This window comes from Pleuronectes platessa, chromosome 14, assembly GCF_947347685.1.
Source record: "Pleuronectes platessa chromosome 14, fPlePla1.1, whole genome shotgun sequence".
NCBI lineage: Eukaryota > Metazoa > Chordata > Actinopteri > Pleuronectiformes > Pleuronectidae > Pleuronectes > Pleuronectes platessa.
In genome coordinates, this window is record NC_070639.1 from 23,071,116 (window position 1) to 23,091,082 (window position 19,967).

Consider the following 19,967-nt stretch of genomic DNA (forward strand, 5'->3'; position numbering starts at 1 on the left):
TGATGGTCAGAGCAGCTAGCTGAGCTAACACTGCACAAAAAGGTGTGTGTGTGTGTGTGTGTGTGTGTGTGTGTGTGTGTGTGTGTGTGTGTGTGTGTGTGTGTGTGTGTGTGTGTGTGTGTGTGTGTGTGTGTGTGTGTGTGTGTGTGTGTGTGTGTGTGTGTGTGTGTTTTCTTTTTTATAATAACATCTACATAATAGTCCCTTCAATTAACTAATTAGATCTTAACGATGCTCATTGCTACATATATGTTATCTTATAGTTTAAATAGATCACACACACATGATCACACTAAACCTGTACAATACATGGACGAACACAAAGTACAGTAACACACACTTAAAGGTTCAGTGTGTAAGATTCAGGTGAAAGGGAATCTATGTGCAGACAATTATTATAAAACAATCCTAGTGATGTTATCACGAGTGTGTTTCATCGAAATTGTGCTAATTGTTGTTTCTTTTACCCGAGAATGGGCTTCTTTATATTTAAATACATTATAATTACATACTTTATATTTACATCAGGAGCGGCTCCTCTCTACGGAGGCCACCATGTTTGTTTTACAGTAGCCCAGATGGGACAAACTAAACCCTTGTGAGTTTTTATGACACCTGAAGGCTGCCACGGTTTCTCTTTCATGTTTGAAGGGGAGGGTGAGGTTAAAGGTTATTCAGCTGCAACATGACACTTCACCACTAGATGTCACTAAATTCTACACACACCCTGTGCGATACTTACACACACACGCATAAACCTATAACCCACAATCTGCTGTATCCGTGAACTTCAGTCGTAAATATATTTCCTCACATGCGTAGCGCTGCTTATCTGTATTGTATCTGTTTAATAATTAACCCCTATATCAGTCTACCTGCTATAACAGTGATTCATCAGGGAAAAATGCTGAATCAATTATAGTTTGGACCTGATTTCATTTGTAAGGAGAAAGTGTGTGACACAGCACGGCACCACAGAGGTCACAGTGAGTAGAATCTGATCCATATCCAGTCCTGTGAAGACATGCAGGCTAGATTCTTCACAACAAAGGCCTCCTCTTCAGATGCAGGTTGTTTAATCATTCCTCTCTATAAGAGCATCTTGTACACAGAGCAGCTAGGGGGACGTTCGGAGGGGATGGAGCCCTAACCAGTATGTGACTGGGCAGACTGGAACTGGAGCTAATAAACAAACTGCAGTGACGCACTCGGGTCGTTTTCATTTGCAGTTGATCCTGGGGAGCTCAACCCATCAGCCCCAGTGTTTCCATGACAGTGGTGGGATGTCGGATGGGGGGTAGTGGGGGGTGGGGGTCATTCAGAGCCTGGATTATCAACTGTCATGTCATCTCTCTCTCTCTCTGTCTCTCTCTCTCTCTTTTATAAAATCCCTCACTGCTGATCTGCTGCAGGGAAACACTAACCTAAGTGAAACCAGTGAAACCAGCACTTGGGGAGTACTGGTGATTTACTTACGCTACAGTAACGACACCCACACGTTACACCCATGTGTGTGGTTGTTGCTCATCTAGTTTCCAAACCCTGGTGTGATTGATCTGCAGCTGCAGCAACCCCCCCCCCCCTCCCCCCGCCTCCTGTTCAGCTGTAAGAGCATTAGTGAGGTTTTACAATGAATGTTGGGCAACAAGGCCCAGTTCACAGTCAGCTTTCTGGTTTCCTCACAAAGGTGTTGGACGGGCTGGAGGTCAGGGGCTCTGTCTGTGTGCCGGCCATTGAAGTTCAAATGCCAAACAGGATCTGATGGCAGCTTCCCAAATATGATGACCTATTGCTACTCTGCTTTATGTCGTGTGTTTTGAATTATTGATTGGACTGAACCAGCTATTTGATGACACTGCTTTTTATTGTTTAAATACATGACACAAAAATATTTTGCAGATTAATCCATATAGGAAATAGATAGATTTGTGTTTTATCAGGCTAATTCTGTCAGATAATCTTCTCTCCCTGTACTTTGAAATGAAAGTAGTACATTTTAAGCATATGTCTATTGACTAAAAGCCTGATCACTAATGAGGTCTCTACTCTTTAAAAGATGTGAATATAGTGGATAGTGAATTGACTCTGTCCTGTTGTTGTCTTTCTGCTCCTCTAGGGCTCTCCAGGCCAAACACCACGGCAAGACATGGATCTCTGAGCTGCTCTGTTTCATCCATCTCCTTTTGCTGCCTTGCGTTCTGCTCGCCTCAACCAGCTCCTCTGCCCCTGCTAGAGCGGTTTGGCTCAGACTCCTTTCAGAGAAGAAGAAGAAGGGGGGAAAAACACAAACCCAAGTGGGAGGGCGTAGTAAGCTTCCCCCAGCTGCCGTGCAGACACACACATGCTGCATTACTGCCATTCCCCAAGCCCTGCTCCATCCATCCCTAGGGCACGGCCACTAGCCTGCTAGCGAGCTAGCACTTGGCACCAAAAGAAGGCCTGTCCTCGGGTGTAAAGAAAAATACAAACAGACTGTGTACACTTGGCCCTTCCTTTCCTTCTCCCTTTGCCAGTGAGCCAGGCACATTCCCACCAACTGGGGCTTCTTTAGTTTAGCTGTCATTCCCGCTGCTCCGAGCAGTGGAGGGTTGTGAGTCGCCAGCCAGTCGGTCACTCGGTCATTCAGCGCGGCGGACTGAGGAAGCCGCAGGAGTTATTTAATCCGAGGCCGGGATGACGGAGCCCAGCATGGAGCACTGCCTGGCCCTGGTCCTGCAGAAGGATGTGGGCCGACGGCTGCAGGTGGGACAGGAGATCTTAGATTACATCTTGGACAAGGAGAAATCTCACGACCTGGAGCAGGATCAGACGGCGCTGGACAAGATGGTGGACGGCATCGCCAGCTCCTGGGTCAACTCCAGCCACTTTAAGGTAAACAGTGACCTCACTGGCACTCTCACTGCAAAGATACCTTTCATGATTTCATATTTATAATTTACTCTAAACAAATGCACTGCACCCGGGCATCTCTGCTCCTTTCTATCTTTAATTAACAAGTGATTTTCCACCCACTGAGATGTTCTGCATATCCTGGACTAATTTTAATGGAAGCATTAGTGTTCTGATTTCTCTTTCACATACCTTAGAGGTTAATGCCTCCCAGTTCCTTGATGGTTAAGGTGTCTCATTTGAAAGGCTCATTAGACGAGGTCTGTTTTCACTGGTTCAAATGGGGATGAACATTAACAGTTTGTCTCCACACATAAAGATGATATACTAGTGCTGTAGAATCCAGCACCTGCTCTGCTGCAGCACAAGTTGTCGCACAGTTTTGTGTTTAAATTTCATTGTGCAGACGTATAAAAGGCCTGTTCTCGTTTGTTAAGGTGGAATTTTCAGTTCTTGTGTTTGCTGTGGAGTAAAGCACAGTTCTCTCTCCGACAGGCCGAGGCACATAACATCACTGTTTGGCTCCAGTGTGGCTCACATTCTTCTCTTCTGATTGTGCTTTATTACAGAGTTCAGTGTGGGGCAGAGGTTTATCTGACCCCAGATCCTGATAACATTAGCACTTCTCTCACTATCCAGCCACAAGTTGCTTTCTCTGCCATAACTGTAAGAACACATTGTTGAACAGAGCCTGGATTTCATGTCGGGATTTGCTTCTGCCTGAATGAACCCAGCCCAGCTCCCTATAAGCCCCAGGTATAGCAATGATGAGGAAAGGTTCTAGCTTCTCTTACTGTCTCTGCACTTCTGTGGTGCTAAGTTTTGCCTGGATTGCGCTTTCTGCTTTCTGCAAATGACCACGTTTGTTGCACGCCTGTGTTTTTGCTCTCAGAAGTCTGGCTCATGCCGGAGAGAGCTGGTGATGATGAGAGGCCAGGGAGAGTTTGAAAGCAGGCGAGAGAAGGTTTAATTGATTCTGGCCTGGTTAGGGCTCAGATGAGGGGGGAACTGGGAGGCCGGAGCTGGCAGATATGTTGTTTACAATAAAAGAGTCATTAGACAAACCTCTGTACTTAGTAATTATGTTTTTAATTCTGCCTGATATAACTCTTGAAGCCTATACTCTATGCAACATATACAGATTCTTGCTGTAAGCACTGGGGATACATGGTTTGTTCTGTATTGTCTTGTCTTGTAGTCTTTCACCCTTTAAAACCTGGTATAACTATTGTCCTCTTTTCTTGGACTACTAGAAAACATCTCAATTTTTTTTAATGGCACTATTTTATGGTGTTAGTTAACCAATAAGAGGCATTATCCTCAGTACAAGCCAATCTGATCACTGGGTAACTAATGTGGAAACTATGTAGTTTGAGAGAGGGAGAGGGAGAGGGGGAGAGAGCGAGAGAGAGGGAGAGGGAGGGGGTGATGGATTCATTTGCCATAAATGGATATTTGTTTTAAGGGGGGGGGGGGGGGGACTGTTTGAAGAAGGAGCTTTACGGTCTGTCAACCTCTCCTCACCTTCGCTTCAGTGTGGGTCCAGTACAACAGTGTGTGTTTTCTTTTGCCACACACTTCTTGTGTTGAGATAACAAACACAAGAGTGTCGAGCTGCCTTTTGTGTATCTGAAGAACACAATCCTTCACTGTGCTCTTATATATCCAGAACTGGAACGGGTTATGCATCTCAAGTAAACAATACTTCTCTGCAGTTTGCAAAGCAGATTTTTTTTTTTAGCATTTCTCTGGAACGAAATGAAATTGTGCACGGTGACATTAGCAGAGTATCTCTCAGCTGTTTGTCTGAACATAACAGACGTGCCATGGTTACTACAGGAAGAGTCACAAGCAGAGCGAGGAGAGCGAGGAGAGAGAGGAGAGAGAGAGGGCAGTCTGCACGTTGTCTTAACGCTTCTGAAAGTTTCAGTTCAAATAATTACTTAAACAGTGAAGTTTGTAGCTCCGTGTTTTCCCGTAGTCTAAGGAAATCTCACGCTCTCATGGTGTAATCTAATATCAAATGTTATCCTTTGTATGGCAGGATTCCAAACTGAATTCGAAAACAGGTAATTAAAGCGATGGGTTTGTAATCTGAGAGAAGTTAGCGAGAGCAGGTTTCATTCGCAAAGCAACCGATGCAGAGGCTTCACTCTCATCCAAGAGGATTCTTCAGTTCTAGCTGCCAGGTGCTTACCTCCTAATGACCCTACAAGTTAAGAACCTGGAACTCCCAGCAGGAGTCCAGTTAGACCTGAAGCAGCCTCTTGGATCAGAGGTGAAACTCAACCAGATCAGCTGATTCCTCCGGTTCATGTGCAGGGGGGAGCACGGGCACAACTTTATTTATTGACGTCTATCGGGACTTGAAAAACAGAATTGTCCAATGATAACCACTTCAGAATGTCTTGGATTCTTCTATAATACCCATATTGATTGAAGATGGATCCCAGTTGTCTTGTGTTGGAGCAGAACCTGTGGATCACCGATTGCACCGCAGGGCTATTTTGATTGTTTTCTAAATCGAGCAGTTTAATGATTCATGTTCATACAATTTCAGATGGAATGAGTCATGTGCCCGGTGGATGTGACAGTTGTCGGTTTTTTTCTATCAGTGATCTCCTTCTGTGAGACCCGTCCATCTCGGGGTGTGTCAGGCTAACAGCCACCACCCCGACATGCGGTTTCAGCTGCTCAATCAACTCATGTGTCTAATGATCGGCTCATTACGGAGGCGTGGGGCTGCTGAGGAGGAGACAGGGATCGAGGTGCGGCTTGTGTGTCAGAAACAAACTGAGGGACTCGCACACAGTGTCAGTCTCAACAGAAAGTTGTGTTTTTGTGTTCCTGCTCATCCTGTATGCACAATCCTGCCTGACCTGGGTGCCATGTCACACAGAGACCACACCCACCTCAGGATTCACACTGGTGCGCTTTCCCATGAGCCCTTGTGCGATCCAATTAACACACCCCTGGGTCACGTGTGTTTTTGTTTAATATCAGTTACATTTCCTCACGTTTGATGCTGTTGTGTGCAGTTATCTGAGCCTAATACAGGAAGCACGACTATAACTTACACTTAAACTCACTGTGCAGAGAGGGTAGATTCCACAAAGTATTCCCATCACACACCCTGGAATGCTAGTCATGCAAATAAAGAAATAAAGCCTGTTAAACTAAAAGGGGAGCATCTATTAAACCACCTTTTCCACTGGTCAAAAGAAACCCTCTAACACCCACTAACATCTGGCTTTCGTCTGCAATGGGAATGGATTCAATTGTCTTTCACTTCCTGGTTAAATTACTCTGCAGGAGACGCAGCGTTTTATCGGCTCCGCCTCTGAAACATAATAAGCTGATTTGGTAAAGGAGTCAATCCCCCTTAATGTGTGAAAGACAACCTCTGGAGAAAGTCTGGACCCAACTCTCCGGTACATCCTTCAGAGGTCATGTCGGGAAACGGCCTATTTGTCTGATGGACATGTCTCCTCAAACATTCCTGTGCAGTAGGAATCAGTGTTGACAGGTTTAGTGCCAGGTTTAACTCACAATGCTGCCGGACCACGAAACAGCCGTGAACAAACAAATTAGCATCTCGTCCCTCTTGGTTCCCACCTCCCTGATTCCAGAAGCCCAGCTCGGCTCCTGTCAGTAACCATCCATCACTTCACCTCCTCCCGCCCCCGTCTCCCTCTCTACCTCTTCCTGTGCAGAGCTGAGCCCAGGGAGCTGGTTTACTATCTGAGTCGATTCAGGCTGGCAGCACCGGAGCATTGACGTGATGGCTCAGACAACCCGGTGCCACCTCTGATGTTGTTCAGCCATGTCTGTGCCGAGTGGCCTGAGCACACCACAGGGGAGACATTTACAGTATCAGCACTGATGTAGTATTCAGTGTACACTCAATAACCCATTTTATAAATACTTTAAATATTTTACATAAAGTGTAGGACTAACAACAAAGGACGTCTTCATTATGATCCATTTACAGTTCTTTTAATTGAAGCACTGAGTTTCATCTGATTAGAGCTGAACTGGTTTTGGCAATAAACCGATTAATTGATCTATTTAAAGATATTTAATTACTATTGGTACGATAGAAGAATTGTTTCATTCATTTTTCAAACAAAACAGTGAAACAATACTAACTTTCCTGATTCTAGCCCATCAGATGAGAGCACTTCCTGCTTTTCTCTGACAAACAATATAACTGAAAACAAAATAGTTTTTCCGCTTTTGGTAGAAAAAAAACAACAGTTTATCCGAAGATGTGATGATGTGATGTGATGTGTTTTGGATACTGCCATTGGCTGCAGCCGGTCATGTGACCCACTCTCAGGCTTTTGAAACTAAACCACTGTGGCACACTGCAGTAAGTGGCTTGTGGTGGCAAACATCAGCAAAGCAAAGAGAGAGAAGTCGTAGCCTTTTGTTTGTGTGTGTGTGTGTGTGTGTCTGGGTGGTTGGGGGGGGGGGGGGGGGGGGGCGTGGTGGCGGGACTGACCAGCTGACGTCATGGAGGACCTGACAGACGAGAAGACGTAATGAGCCCCGACACACAGAGGCAGCTCAACACTTGTGCAGCTGAATGACACCACTTTGAAGCTGTGTTCCTGAAAGGCTGTTTCTGTTGCCCTGCAGTGGAATCGAACGTCTCCACAGGATATTGTTCAGCAAATAATGTGGCCTGTTAGGGCACGAGAGCCATTTCCCTCTGGCAACATTTAAAGTGCTTGCATTTGTGAGCCGCAGGAGAAATGTGGCTATAAAGCTGTTTTCAGACGTGCTTTCTGGAAAAGGTCTTGGAAATTTGATTTTCCAGCATCAACGCATGTCATTTTCTTCCTGCTCTTCACAGGTCACACTCTTCATGTGGCCCATAACACAAACACTGGAATGATTTCTATGATGATTGAAAGATCTACTGCACACAGAGACCAGAGACTAGTTGGAACAGTAGGGGACTCTGCTGGCAAAACAATAGAGCCGCCTCTGTGACCTTTGACCCCAAGTTATCTTTGTGCTAATCAACCTTGAGCAGCTGAGGTTGTGTGTACTACACACAAACATACTGACACTTGTGTATACAAAACCCACCTACTGTGATTCACTGGAAACTGGAGGCTCCACTGATGGTTTGGCAGAGTTGGATGATATCTTGTGTTTGACACTTTTCACACATTATCAGTTACTGCGTCGGCTCATTTGCATAGACCATCCTTGTACACAAGATAAACCTCAAGGTCCCCCCCCCCCCCCTCTGTGGATCCTGCAGCCTGAAGGGGAACTTTGGATCCTTGGCCGGGCCCCAGGTTAAATATTAATCCTAAACCTTGTTGACTTTCTGAACCCTTGTAGAGCAGCGCAGAGATTTGTGCAGAGCTTAGAGAAAAAGCTGTAACAACACAACACTCTGCTCTAGCCTAACAGGACAAATATTAAAAGGGGTTGGTAATGAGCTGCATTGAAAGTTGTGTTCATTAAAACACAACAAACTAAATCATCATTACATTACAAGTACTAGAATTTAGCTGGGAGGAAAAGGCTGCACAAAGTCTGAAGGAAGCGGCTACGTCTCAATTCTCTGAGCAGAATCCCTCCAAATAGTTCAAACCTCATTAGCTCAAATCTCCTTTTTAATATATTAAGTGACATCATTCTGTAGAAGAGGAGTTGTTTGTGTGTCACCACCACTGCCAACTGCATTGTCACCAAACAGCAACAGTTAATCCCCTTGTTCTGATGACCTCTCATCGCTGTCAGTCAAACTTCTGTCCAGTGATGGGACACATTGCAGCACTGACCCCGTAATCTGCTTTTATTTAATCTGCTCAACTCGAGGCTTTTTCCCCTTTTTCCTCACTCATGTGTTTCCCTGAATGACTCAGTGAACATTTGATCAGGTCCCTGCCTGTCCTTTGATGCATGTCATCTGTTCGCATGTCATTTTCTAATTTGTCAGTAAGTCCACTCTTTGGGTGAGGCGAGCGAGATGACGGTCTCCCTAAACCCTCTGGAGGTAAATTGAATTCAGCAGCAGTGGGTTGGTAGTTAATGAGCTTGACTGTCTGGCAGATGGAGAGAGGACACAGACCACTGACACTGTGGAGGGGGGGGGGGGGTTCGTCTGTCGCTGCCAGTTGGCCCCTTTCATCCCAGCACACTGAGAGATGAGGCAGGGGCCAGTAGCTGTGATCACTGGTTCACTGGGGCCAGAACCGGCAGCAGTGTATGAGGAGATGACTCGGGAGCTGCTATACACGTATACAAATATGTACATGTATATGAGAAGTTTTTGTATATCTGCAGACCATACCTTTCTGTTTTAATCTGGCATTAAAATCAGAAGAGAAGAGTCACTTGTTTTGATCCTTTAAAATAAACTGTAAAAAAAGAGAGATTTAATTCATTTGGAATTAAAGCAAACTCAGCAAACAGAGGAAAGTTATGCTTTGTCAAAGTTATATTTTGTAATACAAAGTTGAGTTAATTAAACTCACTGCATCAAAGAAGTGATTATAAAAGTTAAAGCACAATGGGCCTGGATATAGCTCTGTGAAATCAGAGTGACTGACTTATTAAAAGATGGAACTAATTTGTCCTGCTCACAAAACTCCAAAACTATAATAATAAAATATCCAGGACAGTATAAGACTTAGTTCTGTTCTCATATCATTCAGAATTAAAGCAATAAAATCCACATGAAGTGAATGATTGTTAGAAAGTACACGAATGACACTGAGGTTAGTTTGTTTCTGTTTCTGAGCCAAAAAGCAAGATTATGGGTCGAAGCAGAAGGATGTGGAATCACAGGCAGGACTTTCCATCCCTGAAAAATGTCCTGAAGTGAGAAGAAACCACAGTTTAATGCTCATATTCATGATGGTAGAGTCCCAGGCCGATGAAATGTCTAACGTGAGGTTAATAGAACTGTGTGTGTGTGTTTGTGTGTGTTTGTGTGTACACTGTGTGCCTGACTAAAAGAAAACCTGCAGGGGTTAATCAGCTGAGCAGAGAGAGAGGGTTTGTGTTTTATTCCAGTCAGAACACTGGCCCTGATTGTGCATTTTCCTTCATATCAGATGACCTCTATTTTGCAGAAATATTGAAAACGTTAACGCACCTCTCTCTCTGTGTGTGAAGGCGTTTTATCTCATATCTCCTGCATGTCGTTCGGTGGACATTTCCAGACAGACTGATGATACACAGACTCCCTCTCTCCATCACTTGGTTCTCATTGGAACTCTCTCACCCCTCAGCTCTTCCACCGTCTGACTGCAATGTCATTCTGTCTACATTGTTAATCCGCCTACAGGGAGTTATACAGACAGACAGACTGCCAAGGAATATCTTAAAATGAAACCTGTTGGCCTTGAAAACAATCCTATAAGAGATTCCTTCGCTGGCTACTTAGCATTGCTCTTAATGGTGCTAGCTTTGTGGTTAATTCTTCATCCCAGTTGCCCCACCAGGCCTGCTGTGTTTCAGCAACCTGTCAGTGAGTTCTGAGACTTTGATGTTGTCACTGCAGCTTCCTCTCCTCTGCTGTTGTAACCAGACACGCTGCTCTATGGCAGATAACCGCAGCCTCTCCTCAAGCAACTGGATGACATCACGAGTGGTGCAGCATCCAGTCAGTCCTGCCCCGGTGGAAAGTGACTCTCGCTTGTCCCCTCCCCGAGCAGCTGGCCTGACTTTCAGCTCTTCAGTGCAACAGTGACTAGTCCTCTGTCATCTGCTCCTGGTAGAATCAGTCTGGTCTGATGAAGGCAGGTCACAGACTGGTCAGTGAGACATAGACTTATGGTGCATAAATGCTTTCTGGGTATAAGATACATGCATTGGAAATCTTTATCAGATGCCAAATTATAAATCCTGAGGTTATTACATTCCTGTCACATCAGCAGCTGATTTATAATTCACTGATGCTCACTTAAAATATTCAATGTTTATTGATATTGTAAATGATGGGGTACAATTGTCAGTCATAACAACACATACAGGCTCAAGCAGCCAGGAGGATCTATATGTGTTTCAGATTTTATATCTATTAAAAGTTCCTTTCATCCTAACTTTTAACAGGAAATCACATATTTCTACATCAGTCAGTAAAGTGTGCTTGATTGACACCACCCTGGGAACCACTTGGCTCTTATATAAGACAGCCACCCCCATAACAATTGGTATAATCCTGGGATTAAACTCTGTGGAGTCACATTCTGAGGAGTTTCTCATCCAGGCAGTTTTCTTTTGATCATCTCTCCTCCACGTCAGCCGAGTGGAGCACAAACACCCGCATCACGTTATCGGCTCGGCCATTTGTTCTGCTGAGTCAGCAGGAAGGAAGCTATGGAGTGGATTTTAAGGCTAATGTGCTCCGTCATGGTCTGATGTGAGTGCCGGGGAAGTGTGCTGTGTCAGGGCCGACACAGTGGACCGTACAATACAGTAGCTTCCCTTTGAAATGTGCCACGAGGCAGATGAAAGCCCAGTGTTTCAAACAGCATCACAGAGGGCAGTGAGTTCATTATGGCTTTGAAATGCCATGTCACACTTAAAGTAGCTTAGCTCTCACGGTAGCTAGCAGTCCACACAGATTGCTAATTTCAAAATTGATTAGTATAATAAGAGAGAAATCCAGTTAATATGATGTGGAAAAGGTTTCTAGTTTGTTCTTCTGCTGTGTTCTTCTTCCTCACTCACTGGGCTGAAGGGAAAATGCTGTCGGGCTGTAACAACACATGTAGAGATGAACTGCTGAGGCTGTAAGAGGAGGATATTATCATCACACTGACAAGCAACACTCGGCACAAACAGTGTGTCAGATTGTCCCCGTATCAGCAACCTGCTCACAAGTCAGTCAATCCGGTTTTATTTGTGTAGTGCGACATCCTCTGTCCTTACCCCTCAACAGGAGGAAGGACAAACTACCAGAAATAACCCTATTAACAGAGGGGAAACCTTAGAGAGACACGTGAGGGATAACTTGAGTCTCTTTTGATGTACACTGGTTGCCGCACAGGGTTCCTACGGTCATGAAAAACCTGGAAAAGTCGTAGAAAAAAATAAAATCCCCAAAGTTTTGGAAAAGTCATTGAAATTTGTTATATTCATATTCTCATGTTGTTCATTTACGCCCAGTTTTAAATAATTTATATACTTTTAAAGAAACACGCCCAAAATATAAGCAGGCATACTTGGGTTTGTGTCATTTAAGGTATACTGTATGCCTTGGAATTCTCATTTTCAGTTTAAATACTACATTTTGTCACTTTTTCGCGTATACACCGAGATTTCACAAAATGTTCGGTCATGGAAATTTTGTTTAAAGTCATGGAACAGTCGTGGAAATCCATTGGTCAAAATGTGTATGAACCCTGGCTGCAATTTCTGAATTGCAAGAAGTCAAAACATGAATGTCCTCCTCACAGGTAGAGACTGTTCTCCAGGCTGTGCCTCAGGTTGTCCACTCGAAACTGACCACGTGACTCCAGCACTGTCACAATACTTTCAAGTCAATACAAGTCATATTCCTGTGGATGCTGTTGGACCCCTGCTGGTTTATTTAGAAATGGTTCTTGGTTTCTATTTGTGCCAGTGAAAGACTACTGGTCCTCTCCGGCCTCTACCAGCCACAACAGAACTACTCCCCCTCATCTGTTGTTGTTGTGCTTCGGGCAGCGTCACCGTGACCTCCTGAGTCAGACGTCTCTCTCTGCCTCCATGTCCACTTCACTCTGGCTGCCCCGGTTGTTTGCTGCCACCTTTTATTTAGACAGTTGTCCACCAACAGAGTGACGTCCTCCTCTATCCTGTGTAGCAGGTGTCATGGAGGTACAGGTACATGTGTGACACCCTCAGGTTCTGCTCCTCAGTCCAAACAAACAGCAACAAGCCGCTGCCACAGCTGTTCTGTTTGTGTTTCATCCTCCTTTGCCTATTTTCGGAGGTGTTGTGTCTTTTCACCTGAAGAGTCTGCACATAGTCTCAAGTGCAAGTATAAAAGAGAGAGGCTCTTAAAAAGCTTAAAATTGATAAAAATCTGTTTTCATGGTCGAGCTTTTCGCAGCTCATTGATTCACTCAGCCCCTCCTGACGTCTTTCTCTCTCCCTCTTGCTCTCTCACTCGTTCCAACACACACACACACACACACACACACACACACACACACACACACACTGACAGCAGACACATCTGTATCTGTGAAAAACATCTTGAGCCGAAACGACTTGTGAGTTTGTACTGAGCTCTTGAAAACACACCAAAGGGCACAACAGGCTTAATACAACACTTTCCCAAAAGAACTTTTCAATTGCTGACCTGTCAACTTGTTCCACCGATAGAAGATGACACAGTATCTTGTGTTTATCACTTTTTTTTTCCTCTTCTCGGAGGGTGGTCACTCGCTGCTGGGTTTGCTGCTGCTGTTTATAGTTCCCTGCCTGTGGCGAATAGGACTCATGAGCACCTCAGCTCACGTCACTGCCTCCCCCGTGGTCGACCACATCTCTACCTCCAGGACTCAGCTGGAGACTGGAACATTCGCCAGAGCACGGCCTTTTGGTTTACATTCAGGGCTTTCCACCCCTGATGTATGTGGAGTGTCAATGTTAATTAACCGTGACATCCATGCAGTGGTGTTTCTTTGTGTTTGAATATCTCCACCTGATTGGATATTGTGTGTTTTCTCCCTGTTTTAAGATTTGAATCCTCCCCTAAGTTAACTTTCTTGGTACTTTCTCTGTGTTTCTCAGCAACACTCTTTTGCAGGAACACATTTTTGCTACACAGAGGTTGCCAGTGCAGCACCAACTGCCATGCAAATATGTGTCTATATTTGGTTCTTCTAGTGAGTCGGTCTGCTTGTCTCTCAGACCATTTGGGAAGAAACTGAGCTTTTTCTCCTGAGTTATTCCAAAAGTAATGCAGGCTTGTAAAATGTAAACAAATACTCTGAATGAATGGAAGTTGAAAAGCTTGATGCAGACTGGTTATATGATGGATATTACTGAAAATCTCACCTGCCAACATGATTTATGATGTGTACTAGTATTGCAACCCAGGAAGTGTCAAAGTACTTTTATTAACAGTCCTTGGAGGACAGCAAACTTATATGATGCTGTCCTTTGACCCTTTGACTCTATTGTTTCTTACACTTGGCCTCAGGGGACTCTAACAACCATCATTACAACATTCAGGAGCACTAATAAATCCCTACACCCCCCCCCCCCCCCCCCCCCAAGCCACTGCACTGTGCAGCTGTGCATGTGATCAGGTCAACTGGCCTTCAATGCAAGGTGCAGGGCTGCAAGTCAAATTGCCATTGATTCAGCCCCGGCTGTGATAAACATGACCTGGAGAACCGAGTCTTCACAGATATTGTTTTGTTCTTGGCTGAGTGTTGAGAAAGCCAGTGCTCTGTCTCTCTCTCAGACCACTCCCCCTTTTTGTGTGTGACCGCAGCAAGTTCTTCTATTTGAAAATCTCTGTATCATCGCTGTAGCTCCTGTTCAGGCAACCAATCATATCCCTGTTGTGTTGCTCTGTGTGTCCCAACCTGTGTGACAGAAATGATCAGCACAAAGACAGAAGAGCCCTTATGTGGGAGCAGATTGGCCAGACGCTGGATGCTGCTGTGCTTTCTATCTCCCTACATGTCTTAACCTTTTCTTAATAACCAACTCAACAGCACGACTTCTTGCTCGATGGCTGTCAAACCGAGCTGCAACAAAAAGGAAGGTCAAGCATTCTCTGGCTCGTCAAACAAATGGTAATAAAAAGCAAATGAAAGACGCTTGTCAATCATAGAAGGTGAATGGCAACAAAACAAAACCCACGTGCAGCTCTTTCTTTTTTGAATCCCTGGAATGATGAGTTATCCGGTGCTGTGGAAACGCTAAATGGCCGTTTAGAAATCATGGTTATCAAGAGTAAAAGCTTTGAGGAGAAGTAACAGTTGTTGTGACAGAATTATCTTGGGTAATTTCCCCAAATCCAGCAACAAGCCAGATAGAGCCAGAACAATTGCTTGAATATTTTGAACCTGACATGCAGGCCAGACCAGAGGTTATCGAATGTAACCTGAAACTCCCCATTATAATATAGATATTCAGTGATGTCCTAACATTCATGATGGTGAGGCTTAAGAATATAAAAATGAAATGTATTTGAATGTGAATAGAAGGAAGGAAAGAGGGAGAGAGAGGGGGAGAGATGAATTAGTATCGGTTGCAGAATGTCTGGAGGATGATATTCTTGTTTTACCGCTTTCACAGCAGCATCGTCTCTGGAGGAAGTGAACTGTAGAAGACTGATTGTGCTTGTGTGTGTTCGGTGTGTGTGTGTGTGTGTGTGTCTCTCACTTTGTGCTATATGCATCCCTGCATCAGTCTGTGTGAACTGTGTGTTCCTGCTGTCGGGTCTTTTCCATAATGAGGGTTTGCTGTACATTCCAGGGAGCCGGGGGTCTGCCTGAGCTCTGCTGGATGAAGCTGAGTCACTGTGTGGTCACTGCTGGCTAATGGCACCTCAGCAATATGATAACACTCTTGCTGCTGTCTCCCAGTCGTGGCATAACATTGCAGTTACTCATCCCATTGCTGTTGGGGGATCCAGTGCATGTTAGAAATTGTTTGGATGTGCCCAGCCCAGTCTGTATAAGGCCGTGCTGACACTGGGAAGCTTCGACTATTCATTTTTGAAAGAAGTTTTTTTACATCTTTACACAATTTACTTTGTAGTTTAAAACATTCTCAGATATATAAATATCTGATTTGGAGGCATTATATGAAAAGCTCTAGGAAAATGAAGTCCCCAGACTCGGTTGGTTTCATAATCGCAGAATGAGCAGTATTCTCTGGTCGGTGACACTTGAAACCACGACTGACCTTTTTCACCTCTTCCTCTGTTTGCTGTGCACCGACGTTAAAATTGACAAAGCACCGGCAAAACCGATTCCAGTAATGATAGTTCAGTTCTTTCCAGGAAGTCACAACAGGGATATTTATTGGATTCATGAGTCCTTTCCACTGTTTGTGCTTTATCTCTCAGCGTGTCAATGTGTTTAGCAAGGCAGGGATATTATTGGCTCCCAGGCTCTCGAATTACCTCTACCAAGGACATTGTGCGTTCACCAGCAGTGTGTTGTGTCCGGTTGTCGATTTGTCGGCTGGATTACACAAACAATACTGATGTGATTTGCACCTAACCTGGCTGTGGATGGAGCCTTGAACGAGAACCAATGACATCCTGGTGGGGATCCAGGATATTTTTCACCTTCCTTCACATTTCTGGATTATTTCTGGTGTTGAAATCTTATGAATTTGTTATTAGTTATGTGTTCTATTGATCATTCTAGCTTAAGCTGCATGTACCCAAACCATACCTGAATTATAAGCTTCGTGGCCAATATCCACAAACACGTCTCATCTTGTTCAGCGGCTTGGAAATAATTTTATCAACAAACATTAACAGGGAAAAAATGCACGTCCTCTGTCGCTGTGCAGGATAGATGAGTAATAAACAGATTAGTAAAATCATAACTGCAAACGTCAGCACCTGTGGGTTTGGATGCAGAATTATTTGGTCCCGTTTCATCGGTGCAACAACAAACAAACTGCAAAGTGAAAAATTGTCTTGGGAGCTTCAGAACAGCTTTTAGTTTCGTGTGAGTTGCACTTGACAATAAACTTGGTCCAGACAAAGCCCTGGTTTTATGGAAATGTCTGTTTGTGTTATGTAATGGGGGGGCTGAGATGGAGAGCCAGTTTTGCTGCATAATTACATGGCACTTTGTAATAAACTGCAGCTTTGGGGTTCGTGTGTCACAGACTCATTTTAGAGTCTTGCTCAGCATTTTTATTTATCCATTTGCGTTTACATTTGTAAACAGATTTGGCTGTTTGATTACTCGCATAATTTGGGATTGAGAGTGTGGTGTGTGTGTCTGTGTGTGTCTGTGTGTGTCTGTGTGTGTCTGTGTGTGTCTGTGTGTAGCTCCACTCCCTGTAGAAGAAGGACAACATACCCTGGTGTTGTCTTGACTTAGCGGGAATAGTTGATAGCAATGTTTTCCTGTGTGAGCTTGCCTTTCTCCTTGTACATCTTGTGTAGTCTCCATATAACGTGTGTGTGTGTGTGTGTGTGTCTGTCTGGTGTTTCCACTGGTAATGAGATGACAGGCTCGGTAGTGAGGCAAGAAACGAGGGAGAAATCCTTGATTAAATTTAAAGGCTTACTCACATCAGAGGCAGATGGAGGCTGGGGTCTGCTGGTTTCAGAGCAGGTGTCAGGAACAGACCAATGTGTTCAAAAGTGAAGGGTTGTGATCTTGTGATGTTTGTGCGTTTGTTTTATCAGAGCTTGCTCACTGACTTGTTCATTTGGAATATTAATTTCCCTCGGCAAGTTCCTTTTTAAAGTAAAATCTGTAAAAACAACACAATGTTTGCCTTTGTCCAGTAGGAGCTGTAGTTGCTGGATGCAGGACTGGAAAATTGGCTTATTTTATCTCCTGGCCACTGAGACAATGATTAGAGTGGTTATTAGCCACATCAAAAGCTAGTAAACATTATAAGCCACTAGTCCAAGTTCTGAACATTTACCACATCTTATTTCACCTTCAGATTTTTATGATTCTTCAGGATTTCAAGTCTCTTTCAGTAGAAAACTGCTCCACAAGGAAGCATCAGAGGTGTCATGTGGAGTGAGACAACACAAAAACACACGAGTGAGACCATTGTGTTGCTGCTGCAAAGACTTTCACTGCACTGCCATGACGTCACCAGCAGACGGAGGCTCTGCAGGCCGTAGATAAACAGTTTGTTCAGCATCATCTCAACGAAATATAATACACAAGAACACAACTGCTGTCATGATAACATTCTGGAGTTGTGCACTTGACCACAGAGTGAGCTTTGTAAACTGCTGTGTGCAGTGTTTCCACTTCTGATAAACATTTTAATGCATTTATCCACCAACGCAGCTCATTTTATTTATGGTCCTTTTTCTGTCCAGATAGCCACTTAATGAAAATCCTGACTATGGAAGAACAAACTATTTAAAGACGTGATTTTTGTAAACAGCATGTTGATATGTAGTCAATGTTCCAACACATTGTTAGCACCTGGTTAATATGATGCTTGAAAGAGTTTGCATCGGTTTTCTACGAAGCTTATCAAACTCGAATAGTTTAAACCGCTCATAAAACATGGTTCCATCACACTCGCCTTTCTTTCCAGAATATTCTGGTTTGTAGAAAACAGTAAAGCTGAACCGAGGAAGCCAGTTCCCAGGCTACACAGGTTTTAAAAGGTCTGCTACTGGAAAGCTTCACGCTGTGGGTTGGTAGATTTCTGTGCTCGAACACAAGTAGACATAAGAAGAGAAAGGATGATCCCTGGAAAGTGCTTTATCTTTATAATTTTTCAATGAAACCTTTTGTTTACTGTCTGGTATTTGTCATGTACCATGTGTGAAACCAGTTTCACCACAAACTGGGCCAAGAGGTGGCACATTTCACCTTTCAGATGGTCCTAGGTGGATTGATCCAATCTAATAGTCAGTATCTGCTCAGATCGAGTTGTGCTCAAGCAAACATATTCTAATCAGAAGGGGGGGAGTAGAAATGAGTCCTGAGCCTGTCGGGTATAGGAGGATTTAGGAATTGGGATTTAGGAAACGTCTCTTGGATTTGCTGTCCAGAGCCGTGAGGGGGTGGGTGGGGGGGGGGGTCCCTGTGTGTGGCCTTATTGTCATCCAAATGTGGGTGACAGCAAAATGAAGTTGACCATCTGTCCACAAAGAAGAGGAGCCTGTCTGTGCTTATTTGTACTAAACTGGACTGTGTTGAACTCAGCCTCTAACAAAGGGTTCAGCTGCTGTCGTGGTCCCTGTGTGACTCAACGTCTCCGATTCAGAGAGAGGACAAGAAAACCAGGGACCACGTCCAGTTGTCCCACTGGGAAAGCTCAGACAGACCTGACCCCAGGAAGAGCTGAGAGTAGATTTGAGCCCTGCGTGTTTACACCATTGTTAAAAAAGCCCTGATCCCTCTCGCGGCTCTCAGCCACTCTCTGCTTGGACCCCGTCATCAGTCTAATTACTGTAATTCCCTCCAGTTGGAGAACAAAGGGACTGATCCTCAGGATTAGGTCTGTAGCTGACCGGGCCCGCCACGCTCACTACCTGCTCACCCAGTGGGACCCGGCCAGAGAACACACACAATGAGCAGATGTCAGTGGACTCCTCAGTAGAAAGGTTCAGCATCTTTAAGTGTTAATACAACCTGCCCCCTGAGGTGAAAGAGAATATTGATTACACAGCTAAATGCCTTTGTTCCCTCGTTGTGATACTGGGATGACACCATCCTGCTTGTTATTGACCAGTGCTTCATTTTCACTAACATTTTCTGAGTTTCCATAAATTCTCCCTTGACCTTCACTGAGCATGTTCAACATAGGTACTGGTTTTATACTGGTGGACCGAAGGTGAACAGTCATGATGTTATACTGGATTGTGTAAATGTTAAAGATGGTAAATTCCACTCATTAACAACAGAAGCTTAAAAAATATTAATTACCCATAATCCTTTCAGATTTGAATGCACCTTTAAATGCAACTATAATTTCTTTGATTTTAAACTTATCCAATAATTATTTAGAGTGGAATTTAAATTAATGTTATCATAATATGACTAAGCTACATTTATTGTTTATTGTGTGTCCACTAGGTGGCGCTGCTCGGCCTGGACCTGTTATCTGCCTTAGTGACGAGGTTACAGGAGCGGTTCAAGGCCCAGGTGGGAACAGGTAAGATGCTTTAGTTTAAATCTCTTATTTGTGGAATGTGTGTGTTGTATTTACCATCACTGCTCCTTCACGTTATTCTCTTATCCTCATGAGGCCTTTATATTTATACATTTATATTTATATATTTAATATGAGTTGATTCCATTCTTCTCAGGCAGCATCTACAACTGCATTAATAGGAATTAGTATTAACTTCATGTTAGTATCCAGATTTCTAGCTACCAGTTCCATTCTGATGCGTCTCATCCTCTTTTAAGTTCATTAATTTG

General features: G+C 44.0%; 1 protein-coding gene across 1 annotated transcript in view; it reads left to right on the plus strand.

Annotated features, from left to right (window-relative positions):
- The window catches only part of clasp1a (cytoplasmic linker associated protein 1a), a 47,010-nt gene that overhangs the window by 431 nt on the left and 26,612 nt on the right, over positions 1-19,967 (plus strand). Inside the window, exons 2-3 of the mRNA XM_053439860.1 lie at positions 2,117-2,871; positions 19,620-19,698. Coding sequence (XP_053295835.1) covers positions 2,674-2,871; positions 19,620-19,698 — 277 coding nt within the window. The 5' untranslated portion in view covers positions 2,117-2,673. The remainder of the gene's footprint in view (positions 1-2,116; positions 2,872-19,619; positions 19,699-19,967) is intronic.